This window comes from Kryptolebias marmoratus, linkage group LG5, assembly GCF_001649575.2.
Source record: "Kryptolebias marmoratus isolate JLee-2015 linkage group LG5, ASM164957v2, whole genome shotgun sequence".
In the NCBI taxonomy this organism is placed as follows: Eukaryota; Metazoa; Chordata; class Actinopteri; order Cyprinodontiformes; family Rivulidae; genus Kryptolebias; species Kryptolebias marmoratus.
In genome coordinates, this window is record NC_051434.1 from 3858638 (window position 1) to 3874086 (window position 15449).

General features: G+C 38.3%; 1 protein-coding gene and 1 long non-coding RNA gene across 2 annotated transcripts in view; one reads left to right on the forward strand and one right to left on the reverse strand.

The window, feature by feature from the left end:
• The window catches only part of LOC108246373 (ectonucleotide pyrophosphatase/phosphodiesterase family member 2), a 28116-nt gene extending 22301 nt beyond the window's left edge, over nt 1-5815 (reverse strand). The window contains exons 1-5 of the mRNA XM_017433879.3: nt 5553-5815; nt 1947-2052; nt 1246-1395; nt 368-493; nt 213-273 (exon numbers count right to left, since the gene is read on the reverse strand). Coding sequence (XP_017289368.1) covers nt 213-273; nt 368-493; nt 1246-1395; nt 1947-2052; nt 5553-5570 — 461 coding nt within the window. The 5' untranslated portion in view covers nt 5571-5815. The remainder of the gene's footprint in view (nt 1-212; nt 274-367; nt 494-1245; nt 1396-1946; nt 2053-5552) is intronic.
• Nucleotides 5816-6275: 460 nt separating this feature from the next.
• LOC112451266 lies at nt 6276-7009 on the forward strand. Its single transcript, XR_003040053.2, has 2 exons — nt 6276-6573; nt 6744-7009. It is a non-coding gene; the product is annotated as an uncharacterized LOC112451266 (long non-coding RNA).
• The last annotated feature ends 8440 nt before the right edge of the window (nt 7010-15449 follow it).

Consider the following 15449-nt stretch of genomic DNA (forward strand, 5'->3'; position numbering starts at 1 on the left):
CATTTTCTAATTCTAATTTATATCTCAACTTGATTCTTTAAAAGACTTTTGCATGCACCGATTAAAATTATGCTTCACAGTTCAGAACATTTAAACATCTCTTGAGCATCATTACTCTTTAATAATCCAGATTAATTGTATAATCATTATTCTATTATTGTTAATCTGCTTAATCTTCAGAAATCAGCAAACACATGAATCATCAGTCTTACCCTGCAGGACATTCAGGACTTTTGATGTCCTCGCAGTCATCTTGCAACCATGAAGTCTCACCTCACAAAGAAAACACAAGCAGCAGAATTTATTCACTCTGAGTCACATTTACAGTTAATTTTGACATATTCGCAAAATGTTTCATAAAAAGCACCTTGGCACATGGATTTGTAGTTGGAGCAGCAGTCTCCTCTCTCCAGACAGTCATCTGAGCAGTGGCAGGCGTAGTTCTCGTTCCTCTCCTCCCCACAGCGAGCTTCCGTACACTCAAACCCTCGCTCTTAGACACACAGGAAGAAAAGCAAGTCATCGACAGTCTCAGTCTGTCCTCTCTAACTTTATCTCCCAGTCCTTCAACCTGTGCTGGACCTCTGATGACCTCATTCCTAATCCTGTCCATCCTCGTCCCTCCCAAGAACTTCATCATCTTCAGCTCTGCCACTTCCTGTTCTGTCTCCTGTCTTTTTGTCTCCAAACCTGACAACATGGCTGCTCTCACCACCATCTTGTAAACCATGCCTTTGACCTTTGCTGCCACTTTTCTGTCATATATCACCAATTTTGACCAACTTATTCCTGCATAAGTTAAAGCAGAAAACGCTTATCCTGCTGTAAATGCTGAACTACTACATCGTCTTACAGAACAAGGTTTAAGGGAATATATACACTAAGTTCACTACTGATTACTCTGATAAAAGCTGTCAATTAGTCCCTTTATCTATTTACTTTTTTCATGTAAAAGAACGGAAAGTAAAGTAAAAACAATAGTTTTTTGTTTGTTTGTTTTTGTTATGACAAGCAGAGTTTAGATATGCTACATTAACATTTTTTGTGTGTGCTGATATTCACTGTAAGACATACTCTGCTGTTTTTGCTTCAATAATATTGTTTATTAGAATAATTGTATTCCTCTCTAATTTGATTTTCAACTTTTTAAAAGTAAATGGTTTTATTGAAAAAAGGCAGTGACGAATATTCACAGAGACTAGAGGTCATGAGTGAGTCAGGTGGACTAATATTGTGTCAGCAGACCTGTTTTCAGGCAGTGAGTGTCAAAGTCGGAGCAGCAGCTGTAGTAGGTTTTACACAGATTGTCACATCTGCATCCTGGAGGATCAGCCACCTCCAGCTCAAAGCACTTCCCCTTACAGGAGCCTGCTGTGCTGACCCAATCTGATAAGTCTGGAAGGAGCACAAAGCCAGAGTAAGAAACAATTGCTACAAACACAGCCATGCACAAAGTTTCTGATCTGATATTACTTTATATTAAACTAACACAGTCGTGTACTCAAGATTTAAAGCTTGTCTTTCATTCTTAACAATCTGAAATACCAAGTAAAACTACATTTTCACTGAGTGTTCTCTGTAGGACCTGTGTGATAATAGAAGCATTAGCTGCCCCCCCTGACTCTGTCTCCATCCCGATCAGGCTGGCAGGCAGTGAATGTTTCACTGCATGTATGTGTTGACGTAAACTTGCAGAATGTGTGATAGAGCAGAAACGTCCTTAAGTGATAATGTAACTATGTATTTTCAAATTCAAAGCAATATTAGCAGCATGAAATAAATGAACATCTGCTCAAACAGCTAGAATATTACACTTTGCTTTGGCAGTGGCAGTATTATGATTAGAAATGTATGCAGCAGTTGAACACTAAAACATCAAATCAGCAATTTAGTTAATAAGATCATGCCATTTGGAAAAAAAACAGAATAGATAAACACGTCCCCACCTTTAGTGCGAGGTGATGGGTTGTCTCCTCCTTCTACAGGTCCGGTGGCTTGAAACACATAAGCTCTGCTGACGTCACAACCCCAAAGGCAGAACACAATCACTACCTGCAGAAGACCAACACAGTATAATTAATGAATCTGCTTTGCATTTTCCATGACTGAATATTCAAGGTGAGAATGAGCAGCTGCTCTGACATGAGTAAAACCTCAGTGTCAACTAATCAGTGTTGATTTATACCAAATGACGAGAAAATAAAACAGCATTTTAAATAAAGATACTTGAAGCAGTTTGTATTTATTACCCACTCACAATGATAAGTTTGCTCTTCTTTTAGAGAAAAGGTCACTTAAAAGAAAGAATCTTTTCATCATGCAATTCACTGCAGGTTGCATCAGTTCTGAACAACCCTCCACCCCAAGAGTTTGTGCACGGAGGACACACGTGTTGCAACATCAACAGGAGCAGAGAGTTTATGAAGAACAAAAAAAAATGTCAACTTGTGTACATGTTGCAACAGCGCAATAAGACGTGACTGTAACAAGAGCCTGATTTCTTATTTACTGAAAAATATCTAAAACTAACAGGAATCATGCAAAACCTACTTTTTTCTCAGCTCTTATGTTTTCTTGCTTGTTTTATTTAAATGAACAGTTCTTAGGGTGTTATTGTTCTAACTTTTGCCTGCATGTCCCTCAGTACAGAAGTGTGTGACAATTGACAAAAACATGTTGGGGCAAGGCAAGTTTCCATTCAAATGAATTTTAGAAGAATAATTGTTTATCGATTTCCAAAGGGCTGTTGTTTGAAAAGTGCAAACTGGGCTCATATCTTTGTTATTTGACAAAATCTTGAGCTTTAATGACATTTTTGTTGGAGGTGAGCAACAACAAAAACACACAAAGCTGAGGGTACAAAATATCTGTTGATTATTCAAGCAATTCCCTCTGTTGTTGGGAGTGAAAAGATCTTTGCTAAGACTGAAATGGTTTGCAGAGAAGCGATGGAACATCAGCAGACAAAATACCTCTAATGTGATGTTAAGTCGCTTTTGAATACAACCTGAAATGTAATATCTACAACTTGTCTCAAGAGTGCAGGAGTTGTATTTTGACACCTGCATGGGATCTCTCCTTCGACAGAAAACATGTCCAGGTCTAAAATTCACACCAATATTAAATAATAAGTGTTTAAAAACTGGTTCAAATCTGCCTAGCTTCAGTTCAAAATTGTTCGCCAGTAGATTAATCATAAATGTGGGCCGGCTGCCAAGGTGGGTACAAAGCAGACCAAAGTAGGTACAATGTGAGCAGAGGTGGACAACAAAATAATGTGCTTGGCCTAGAACACAGTTTTGCAAGTCATGCATATGTAAATAAGTTGTGATTTTCAAAACTGGATGGTGAAACCAGTGCATCTGTTGCATCATCATTACACCAGTGATGTAAAAATTTAAAAACACAACTGAGAAATGCATTTGGACTGATTCCTTGACTTCTGAAAGGTTTACTGACATTAATAACTACACCGAAAGGCTCGCAGAAGTGTTCAAAGCACAGTGACATTACAAGAACAGACATATTGTTATATACTTTATAACTGGAGATGAACAAACATACTCACAAAGAAAAAACTAGTGGGTGCTTTTATGAATTATTACTTCCCGTACCAACAGCAACCAGCTGAGTCAGTAACAGTTTTACTTTCATCTGGTGTATTTATCAACCGTTTTCTCTCATTCCTTTGCTGGGTTCATTTGTCAGTGTTGCTCCGAGTCTCTACACTGCATTTGCAAGGTGTGTTCGTATTAGAACAAGAGTTGTTTTTGATTCCTCAAACATGATTTTTTTCAGAGTTTTAGAAGTAAGATGCACACTTAGAAAGCATCAAGCAAAGTAAAACCAGTTGCATCACTGACCAGGAAACCAAATTTGTCAGCTGCAGCTTGTCAACCTTTTGGCACTTGAGGGTAACTTTGGCCTTGGGAGAGCACTGGATGAATCCAAGTGTGCTATCAAAATGAGTCAGAGGTTTATAAGATTTTCCAGGCCAGCTTTAAAGCAGCAATAGTATTGAATATCTCACAATCATTACATGCTTTGTTTAAACTGCATAAGTTTTCACCGCACCAATAAGAAGTCAGATCATGGGTAATTTTTGCATCAGCTGAAGTTTGAAAATGTTTTATCTGAAGAAAAATCTCTGAAAAATTAAATTTAGATACAGCATGTATGACCATCTTCTCCTTTTGTTAGGCAACACATGGGCCTTAAGCTGTTTGTTATCGTTGTTTAGTCTCATCAACCAGGATGATTAATTTGTATTCATGAGTTTGTAACACAGCTCTACCATACACATCCACTGTATACTGATAGATTGTGGTTCCAGTAGTCCACAGCTTACAGCCTGTAAAGATAAAGTTGAAGGTTGTTCTGATGCTGCTGAATAGTCAAGACTTAAAAACTAAAATAAAAACAATGAGCAACTGCTGTATAAGACTTTTGTCTCTTTTTCCTTTTGACAGTATCAGGCCTGTTATAGATTCAAGTCCATTTACCCGTTTGATGCTTTTTGTATTTAAATATTTTACAAGTTTAAATGCATTTAAATCACGTTTTTAGAGAAAATTTCTATAAGAATGTCTGCAGCAATCAAATTTTACCAAATCCTAGGCTTCTAACACTGCTTTTCTTCTGTGAACTGGACAGCTAGTGGCAAAGGGATGGTTTGGCAAATTGAAGTTTGCGAGAGCCAATAAACCTTTGAGTTTCTTCAGGTCATTTGAAATTGAAACACATGTCAAGCTGATAAAGCACATTCCAGAATGGTCCAAGTGTCCTTGCTGAGCACCAACCAGAACCAACAAAAGTATACCTGAAATGTGATTCTGCCGAAAGGCTTTCATACCAGGAAATGTGATTATGGGTAAGCTAAAATTAGTTTTGTTGATAGACTTGATGGGATTTAGAAAATGTGTTTAAAATGTATATACTCTAACATCTGATTGAACCAAGTTATTTCATCATTCAGCCACTGATTGTTTTTTCTCATTTGTAGTTATGTCTTTTTTATTGTGTGATTGATCTTACAACAAAATGCAATTCAACATAAAATTAATGCTCCTTAAAATGGCATTGGTATATGTTTATTTTGTCATTTTCCAGTAAGCAGTGACTACAAATATTGCAGTATGAATAATGGTCATATTAGTGTGTCTATTTCCACTTAAACCATCATTACTTATGACTCACTGCAATGATCAGGTCCATGCAGTGACAGACAGAAACAAGGTCAACCCACGGTGTAACCATTAACCTACAGCTTTTGCTTACTTTTACCTCCCCCAGGTAAACAAAGCTGTGTGCAGCTGTTGACTTTAAGCTGTTTGAAGTCATCAGCCATCCTGCTCTATGGGGGGGCAGAACAACAGCAGCCCGTCAGAGCTGCTCCATAATTCATAGCCATCTAAACAGTTATGTAATCTCACCTTTAGGCAAAGCTGGAACTGATGTGAGGCAAAGAGCTCTTCTCTCACTAACAGCTCAATATATCCGTCCTGCAGCAGCCTTAACTATCAAACAACCAAACTGTGACAGTCTTACCGTACCAAAGTGCCCAGCAGCATGATGTTCCAAACACTGAATCCACGTTTGGCATTCCAGAAGACCTAAAAAAAAGACGGAAGGATTTTGTGTCCTGCGTCCCGACAGAGAGGATCCTCGGTGCGCCTCTGCAGATCGATGGAGCAGAGCGCAGGGGTCCCTGCTCTTTCTCCCTCCCCTGTTGTTTGTCTTTTGCTCTGCCTCTGCTTCCCTCGGGCCTGGGCCAATGAGCATGAAGTAATGGTGACAGCTGCGCTCTGGTACAAGAGTGCGTCAGGTCGGACAGAGGCGCTCCGGAGTCCANGAGCGGGGAGGGGGAGGGGGAGGGGGGGTCAGAGAGGCACTCACAGGGAAAGGAGCTGTTTGTGTTACCCCCACCCCCACCACTCAATAATGCTCCAACTGAATATGCGACCCTTTGCACAACTGAGTCCAAACCATCAATGTGTTCTTGAGAAATGATCCCTGTTTCAAATGAAACATCCCCAATATGAAATCACTTCATTTTTTGGCAACAAAGAACTGCACCAAAGCCCCAGTTTGAGGTGAAGCTGACTTGTCTGATGTGTTGCTTAATGTCTTCTGGTGAAACTGCAGCAAACGACAGTAATTGGAAGCTGACACTGCAGAGAAGCCAGTTTTTGATGTCTGCAGGGGTTATTCCATCCCCTGTTTGAAGTTATCAGGCAATGTTTTCTGCCTGTTTTATCTACATACGTCTCTGTGTTCAGTATGTTTTCTGGGTCTTGGTTCCCCCCATGTCACCCTTACCTCCAGCTGATCATTCACACCTGCTCTGCATGTGCTCATTCTCCTTACCTGTTGCCAATCAGTGATCACTCCTCACAGCATCAATACTCCCAGCTCAGCATCTACTGTTTGATTTTAATATTCTCTATTTAGTATGAGGTTTTTTTTTGTGCTACTTACTAAAAGATTTTTGCAATCTGGAAGAGGTGGAATGCCCCCCCCCCAAGCATTCACTGTGAGCCCAGTTCTAAAGATTATTTTTTAAACAAATCAAAAGTAAGTACAAACCTGGTGGATGCGTAAATCTTTCGCCTTTGATTGGTTTCTTATGAAGCTGGAAATCTTTGACTTAACTTGGTTGTGAATAAAAGTTTCTGAAGTTACTTTATTACTCATCCTGTACTTGTCTCTGAATGTAGTCTTTATTCTCTTGATAAATGTTGCAGCTCTGAAGGACTTTTGAGTGACCCGACAGAATCCAAGCTCAAAGTTGCAGAAAGACAAATCTCCTGTGATCAAGGATTTCCAAAGTCATCTTTTAACATACAGTAATGTGTTGATTGTCTGGTACACCAGCCACTGATGAGTTTTAATGATTTTTTTAAAAGGTGGTGTCCAATGTTTTTCTGTTTCTGAGTTAAAAGCTGTGACTTTTCACATTATTTATACTTGTGACTTTATAAAATCCATTAAAGTTGTGGAAAATCCTAGACTTTTTAAAACAGAAATGCTTAAATCATTTTTTTTTTCCTTCTATCACCTACTTTATTTTTCTCCTTGAAACAAAACTAAAAAAGCACTCTGACTGGAAACTCTAAGAAGGAAAAATAAGGAAGTCTGCTGACTCTAAAGTGTTGTCAGTGGCTGAATGACATTACAAAACACATTATTTGTTTAAAGTTTGAAACATTAAACTCACTTGCCTACCACAAATGCACAATTTATTGCTGACTGCTCATCTATGTTTACTAGAAGAACATCTAAAGCGTAAACAGCAGCCGGTTCAGGGCTAGTACCAAGTTCAAACCTCCCACATACTGTGGCTCTGGCTGCTGTACGCCGTTACAGATATCAGGTGTTTGGATTTGTGTTTAATCAGCACCTGAGTTCTCTGCTAGAACAGGAATTCACTTTAGAAACTATCACTGGTTTCACACATTTAGTTTTTGTGAGTTCTCGGTAAAGCTAACTTGCCATCCAGTCTTGTTTTCTGAAGGTGGTTCACGTTTCATCAGAAAGGTTTCCCCAGCTATGAACTGCACCTTTAGGATGTTTCATCCTATGAAATCTGACCTTGAGACAAACATGTGTTCAAATTTCAGTACAGGGGTCAGAAGGTCAGTTGCTGGAGGTCTGGGATTAGAGCCTGAGTTCAGCATATCTACTATCAAAAAGACCTCCTTAATCCACTATCCTGGCCGCAAATTTGGTGACCACTTACCTAAGCTATAGTTCTACACCTTAAAACAGTATTTTTACATTATTGAGAAGCACCTTAAGATCCAAATAATGTGTTTAACAGAACATTTTTCTAAAAAGTGCCAAAATTGTAAAAAGTTAATATTCCTATCAGAAACATTGACGAGAAAGTCTTTAACTTTTTGCTGCTGCAACACTGTAAAGTACATTAACAGGATCTGCATGTTTTAATTTCATCCTCAGTGGCGATCACAGTGTCTTAGGTTCTCAGAAAACATAAAAATAGATGGTTCCTCCAGGGTAAAAAGCTATTTTTGTTCCTTCAAATGAAAGATACCTGCAGTTGATGGTGAGCTAAAGACATCCAAAGTTTCCAAAGATCTTTATTTTTCTCTCTTTCTCCTTAAGCAAAATTTTCTCTCATCCACATTTATCTGTCTGCTCTCTCTGTTGTAGCATGTAACCCCGCTAGAGTTTCCTGTAAGAGAATCAGCCTTCATAAAAAATTTAGCTTCTCTTTGATTTTTGAGGGATATCACAGAACACCATGGCATTACTCTTCTTTTCAGAGCACTTCTTTAAAAACACATCAGAGATTTAGAAAGGCTCTGCTCTCACTGAGAGCCTGCTCTCTGCTGGGAACATTTTGTTCACAATGGGAACAAATCTCTGGGCTTTGAAAGTGATCTGTACATCCATCACCACAGAGGGGAAAAAACCCTCATCTTACAAAGACCACACACATACATAAACAGTCACATATGCATGGGCATGCACACATAGAGAGGCACGGCTGCACGCCAAAATCAAACACACACAGATTTTCATGCACATGAACACACAAAACAGTTCAAAGCTTTTTAAACAAAGCAGCTGAGGCCTGTGAAGCAGCACATTTGTCCTGAAGATGGAAACCGAAGCACAAAGACTTCCATTCCGTGCACCGTCCACCCCCACCGTGCACAGATTACAATCTATAAGCAGCAGAACAATTGATTGGTCACCGTGGACCCATGACCCGAGGCCGTGCTAACAGAGCTGATTCTGGGAGGAAGGATGTGTGCAGCTTGAGTTTCAGTGCACCTGGTTTTTATGTGAAGAAACTGTCAGTGGCGTTAGAACAGGTAAATTATCTGGCTTTTAAAAATAACCTTTTTTTTACCTTTGGTGCTATATGTTGCACTGTATGTTCCATATGATTTTGTAATTTGTAACAATTATTATATTTAGTTTTCTGAATTTGTAGTTCTTGCAGTGTTGGTACTCTAATCTTTCTAGTGGTGCTCTGAACAAATGTGTGGTGCATGCAGGATCACGTCTGCTTATTGGAAGTGAAAGGGTGTGAAGAGGTGATCGTTTCCTACCAAACTGGGATGAAATGCCAGCTGCTGTGGACAAAATGGTAAAGGCTAGTATTTTCATTGTCTAAAAACAACAACAACAACAACAACAACAACAACAATAATAATAATAATAATAATAATAATAATAATAATAATAATAAAACGTCCTTGTGTCGATACCCATTAGCTTAGCCTAGATGAAGACTTCTGCCCTTCTCTACACTCATAGCTCTGTGACGGATGTTAGGACTGATAAGCTGCTGACTTTTGAAAACTATTTGACAGAACATAATTTCAGAAATGTGTCAGTGTTACATGGTGTTTGTTTGTTTGTATCTGGATGGTTTGGCCTGAATCAGTTCAATGACCAGAACAATTTCAGGGAGGAAGTAAAAGGCAAGGCATGGATCAGCACATCCCATCGTTTTTTATTTAGTCCAGAAGTTACAATATGAAGATTATTAAAACTGTTACATCTGTTTAGAGATTAAAGCATCTTTAGGTATGTTGTTGACATTTTTTGGGGGTGTTTCAGTTATTGCTTCTGGACGATCTAAAACCCAACCAAGGAAGGCCTTTAGCCAACTGGGTTTGTTAAGGTTAAGATAAAAAAGTGTTTATTTGTTTGTTTTTCAGGTTAGTTTTAGTTATTCCACGAGATTGGTCAGTTTATATGATATCAATATAAGCTTGTAAGCTTCTACTACAGTTTTGTATTGTTGGTCCTTGCAAAGCTCAGTGATTTTTGTTAAGAAAAGTTTGAAAACCACTGTCCTAAGTCATATACAGTAGTGTGAAAAAGTTTTAAAACAATCCTCACAGTTTTACATTTTCCCTCCAGAAGCCAGTCTTTGTTGTGAGCTTCTAAAGTCTCCTTGATCCGCGGTTCTCCGGGCTTTCTGAAGATCTTTTTACTTGTCCAAACACTTTTTTCCTTATCAAAACGGACAGTGATGCTTCAGTGACTTCATAGAAAGTCAATGATGTCCTCAATGTCATGTCATTCCTTTAAAGGAAAAGTACATTTGTTTTGTGAGCTAGGTAAATGTGAGGAAATGGTTTGGACTGAGTCATCTAACAGAAATAAAGATCAGAAGAACAAACAAAAACACCAGTTTATGGAAAGGGAATATCCTACATTGACAGAAAGAGGAGCTGCTGTCTCTCCATCCAAACAGAATCTGACTAACAACCATGACTTAATCACAGGGGTGGATGCTGAGCTCAAACTTTTATTATTAGTACTTACTGGAAACACAAGAGGACTCAACTTACTTGGAACTCTGGACTTTATGCTGTTAGATTATAACACAGTCTCATGGTGGTTCATGAAACAGGCATCTATTGATTTGTGTTCCAGTACATCACTGTCACTTTTTCTGTGGGCATCTGTTTGGACATAAAACCTCCCACATGTTAAAATACACATTGACTTTTTATGCTATACCTCCTTTAGAAGAGCCCATAAAAGTAACCTGGAGAGTGGAAAGACAAAGATACACGCCTGATTGTGAGCTAAGACATATGAGTTTATCCCATATAAAAATCAGTATTTTCAACACTTTTCAAAATCATTTTAAAATTCACTTGTCTCTTCAGCTGAGGTCTTCTTTTTATTTCTGCCAGGCTTGTTTGAAGAAACACAATCAACAGGTGGAGACAACAAAAGACCTGAACGACAAATTTAAGGTGCTGCAGGAGAATCTAACATTAATCCAAAGAAAACAAAACAGAGCAATAAAACGGGTTACCCAAGAGATAAACAAACAAAACACAAGTATAGGAACATCTGTCATAAGATTTACTTGTGATGAGTGTGTGTGTTAGTCACATCTGTATGAGAATAAGTAACATCTGTGCAGTCTGAAGTTCAGATAGGAGAACTCTTAAATACACTGAGTCTGGTTTGTTGTAACTCAGGAGGAGTACTGTACTCTGAACTTTAATGTTTACTTTACTATGTTCAAACACAACCAATACTCTCTCTCTCTTTCTCACTGTTGCAATATTCACTTCTATATTAAAAAAAAAAGTTTAAGGTAGATTTATAAAACTTTGTTTCCAGGTTTGGGGTTGTGTTCAATCTGCTTGTCTCCAGGTTTTTGAGTGTTTGCTGTTCCTGTTTCTGAGTTAGCTCCTTCAAGCTCCAGTATTGATTTGAACGTTAGTTTTTGCTGCATCAGCAGCTTTTTTTTCTTGGTTTTCACCATGCTTATCTGATTCAGTTCACATGAAGTGTCTGTACTCATTGTTTACATTTCTCTTGATAGTTTTCTTCAGAAATAAGACAGTGTGACTTCTTCATGCAAGAGCTGCTCTGTGTCAAAAGTCAGTGATTTTTTTTTGACACTGTAAGAAAATTGAGCATTACAAACGTGCAGAAAACAGACCTCGAACAGACAATTTGTTTGCTGCTTTGTGACACTTTAATGCTTTTTGAATTATAAAAATAGCATTCAAATATACATGAGTTGCATTTTTACGCTTCTTTTTATGAAGAGTTTCCATGAACTCCTTTCACTCTTCTTACATGCAGAAATTAAGAAGGAGGAAAATTATTCAAAATGTTATACATGCATTATCATTTATACAAATTTTACTGCTTTTACACGAGTACTCCTTATTGATAAACAGGGTGTACTTTATAAAGCCTAAATACCTACTTTAGAATCCATATAATTTTAGTTTGATGTTTATTTTTTTATATATTATTGAATAAGAGGAAGGCAGGTGGAGCAGTGAGGCTACGAGGAGGTCAGTGGTCACAAAGGTGCAGGACTTCAAGGACTTCGGGTCGACCGTCCAGGAAAACGGGGAGTGTGGTAAAGACGTGAAGAAGAGAGTCCAGACAGGATGGAGTGGATGGAAAAAAGTTTCAGGAGTGATTTGTGACAAAAGGGTGGCAGCAAAGGACAAAGTTCAAAGGAAAGCTTTACAAGACAGTGCTGAGAGCAGCCATGTTGTTTGGTTTGGAGACAAAAAGACAGGAGACAGAACTGGAAGTGTCAGAGCTGAAGATGTTGAGGTTCTCCTTGGGAGGGACGAGGATGGACAGGATTAGGAATGAGGACATCAGAGGTCCAGCACAGGTTGAAGGACTGGGAGACACAGTTAGAGAGAACGGACTGAGATGGTTTGGACACGTGCAGAGGAGGGACAGAAGGATGTTAGAGACAAAGAGGACATATATGGATGCAGTTAGAGAGGACATGGAGTGAGGACAAAGGACACAGAAGACAGAGTTAGATGGAGGAGGATGACTCGCTGTAGTGACTCCTGAAAAGGAAACAGCCAAAATAAATAAATAAAAGAATTTGCATCATTTTGTAAACGTTTTATAAATTTGCTTTTGGTGTTTTAGAAAATGACCATTTTCATCACACATTTAATAATCTTACAGATTTAATCATTTCAAGGAGATGGAGGTTGGGGAAATGTTACTTCAGCTGTAAAATGACTGTGAGAGAAACTTTCATCCAGCAGGGGGCAATATAACCTCAGATTACAACAAACAAACAGCACAAAAACGTACAAAAGACAACCTTTCAGTGTCAGGACTCCTAAATCTTTCAGTTTCTCATACAGAAACATCACTGGTTGCTCTTTTCTGCAGATTTTTACAAGTTGTTTTGAATATTGTTATCCATTTATTTATTTATTTTTGTGAAAACCCATTTCTTCTTACCTTGTGTTTCCCTGGATTTGCGTTTGCCTGATTGTGCTGTTTGAGAAGAGAGAAAGTCAGTATCAGTGGATATATACTAAAGAACATTTAATATCACTGATATTAATGTAAAATACTGCACACTCAACAAATTTCTGCAACATTTTTAATCCACCAACACTTGCAGATTTATATCTGCATGTGCAAACAGCTGCAAGATAAGATGTTTTTCTTAATGCATGACTTTTCCCAGTGTCAGGAATGTCTACTGGGAATCATTGGGGAAAGTGCAATTTATGTTCAAACATACACAATCAGTCAATGATGAAACACCGAGTTAAGTCCGTATAACACTGTATATTGATTGCAATGTTCTCAGCCCTGAACTCAATGAGCTTATTGATTCATGAATCAATGGAGCATGGCAGTGTTGGATCACCAAGCTGCGGTGTTTATAAGGACATTGTTAAGGAGGGAAGCATCATGGCGAGTCCTTGAAGTGGTACTTTACATCAAACATCTATTTCACAGCAGTTTTACTCCATAAAAGTCCAAATCCAATACAGATTTGAAGCATTAAGTCGAGTTCTTTCCACCTTCTATTTTTGAAGTTCAAATCTGCAATATTTTAAATTTTATTATAGGAACAAACAGCTATTTGCTGTAGAAAAATACAGTATATTTGTGTAATAATGTTTAATACCAGAGAACATAGTCTCTCTCCCTCTGTGTGCTTAGTATTCATTTTTATTAGTAACCTTTTTTATTGTTATTATTGTTTTCTTTGTTTATTTTTTATCCTGGATGATTAGACATGAATATTCAATATTCCGGGACGTCGCCGAGTCTCTCCCTCAAACTGAGGAGTTTAAGTTTCCGGGAGTCTTGTTCAGATGTGATGTGGAGATGGAGCAGGAGATGGATCGACGGGACCGCGTCTGCAGCCATGAAGGTGTTGCTCTGGCCTCCTGTGGTAAAGAAGGAACTGAGCTGAAAGCAAAGTTCTCGATCTACTGGTTTGTCTACGTTCCAACCTTGATCTGCGGTCATGAGTTATAGATCCTGACTGAAAGTATGAAATCCCAGATCCAAGCAGCTGAAATGAGCTTCCTCCTGAGAATGGCTGAGCTCAGTTAGGGCTGCTCCTCTCCATCAAAAGGAGTCAGCTGAGGTGGTTGGGGCATCTGATTAGGGCGCCTCCCGATAATATGTCTCCTCTCTGGCCTGGTAAAGCCTTGGGATCCCTCAGAAGAACCTGGAAGGATGTCTGGGTTTCGTTCCTAAACCTGCTGCCTTCTCAATCCGACCGCAGAGGAGCAGCAGAAACTGGATGGATGGAGTTCAATAAAAACATTCCAAGTTGTGATCCTCAAACATTTTGTTCATTGACCACAATCATGTCAGGATGTCGAATGAGACTCCTCATTGTAGAATTTAACTGCGTCCAAGCTGTAAGTAAACAAGTCAGTCAGCAGACCCGGACATGTGCTGCATGTGTGATCTCAGGAGTGTTGGAGCTCAGGGGTCACTGTGTCACAGATCCAGCAGCTTGTTTTGGTTCACAGAGTTTACAAGTTGGACAGATAAAGACTTTTCAGCTGTTTTGTTTGCAAAACTAATTGATGCCAAGAAGTCCTGTTGACTGCTTTGTTTGCCCTTGTAAATAACTTAAGAGTTGTCAGGTAGCTAAAATACCATTGAAGTTACTCTGACCTTTTCTGCCCACAGCTGTGCATGAAAACAGACTTTAAATTACTCACTAGGAAGCAAAATGCATCTGTCATGAAAAATAACTTCAGCTGACATTGAGCAATATTATAAAACTTCAAGAAATTCCAATAACTTAGATAAGCAGAAATAACAACAGTCATTAATTTCTCCAAAAGAATGCAAGAAAGCTGAGTCATTCAAAGTCCAGGAGATCATATTCCAGCCTGAAGTTGATGATTTTTGTGATTATAGTCCAGTGAACGGTGGAACTGGATCAACAGGATGAAGAGCTTTTTACCCAGTATGTATTCATCAATTTAATTTGAGTCAAAATACTTAAAATGATTAAATGTTGAAATTCAAAAAGATTTGAAACTATTGATTATTGCAGCTTTTGAAGTCTCCACAAAAGACTAACTTGTCACGTGCTTTTTGGGATCTTTGCACAGATATTTGCTCATTTGTTTGCTCAGTAACCAGACTAATATTATTATCATTATTAATTACAAATTTCAGCCTCTACATTTTAACTATTCAAACATTAAAGCAACACGTTTCCTAATTTAGGTGTTTCAGTGCCTGACAGAGAAGATTAAAAATTTATCACCACTTTATATGCAGGAGGCAGCCATGTTGGATTTGAAGCTCTGACTTGATGAGCTGGAGTTCTAACTTTGGGGCTACATTCTGGTTGATTTCTGCCTCTTTCAGCGTAAAGTTTAAATGAAGAAAGTCATTGCATTCTCCTTTTATTTCTATAATGTAATTAACATAACATTCCAAGTTTTGGGGAATGTAATCAAACAGTGAATGAGTTTCATCCATTTTATTATGTGGGATGCCTTTATTTGGCTGCTGAGATGCAATCAAATTTAAACTATATATTTTATCAATATATATTAAGTGTAATTTCAGGTTTGAATTTAATTTGGTCATTATAGCACAAAATTGTAAGAGAACTGTGGATGTTTTATACCAGCTTTGAGGAATCCACAGATTTAGAGATTATTTGTTGT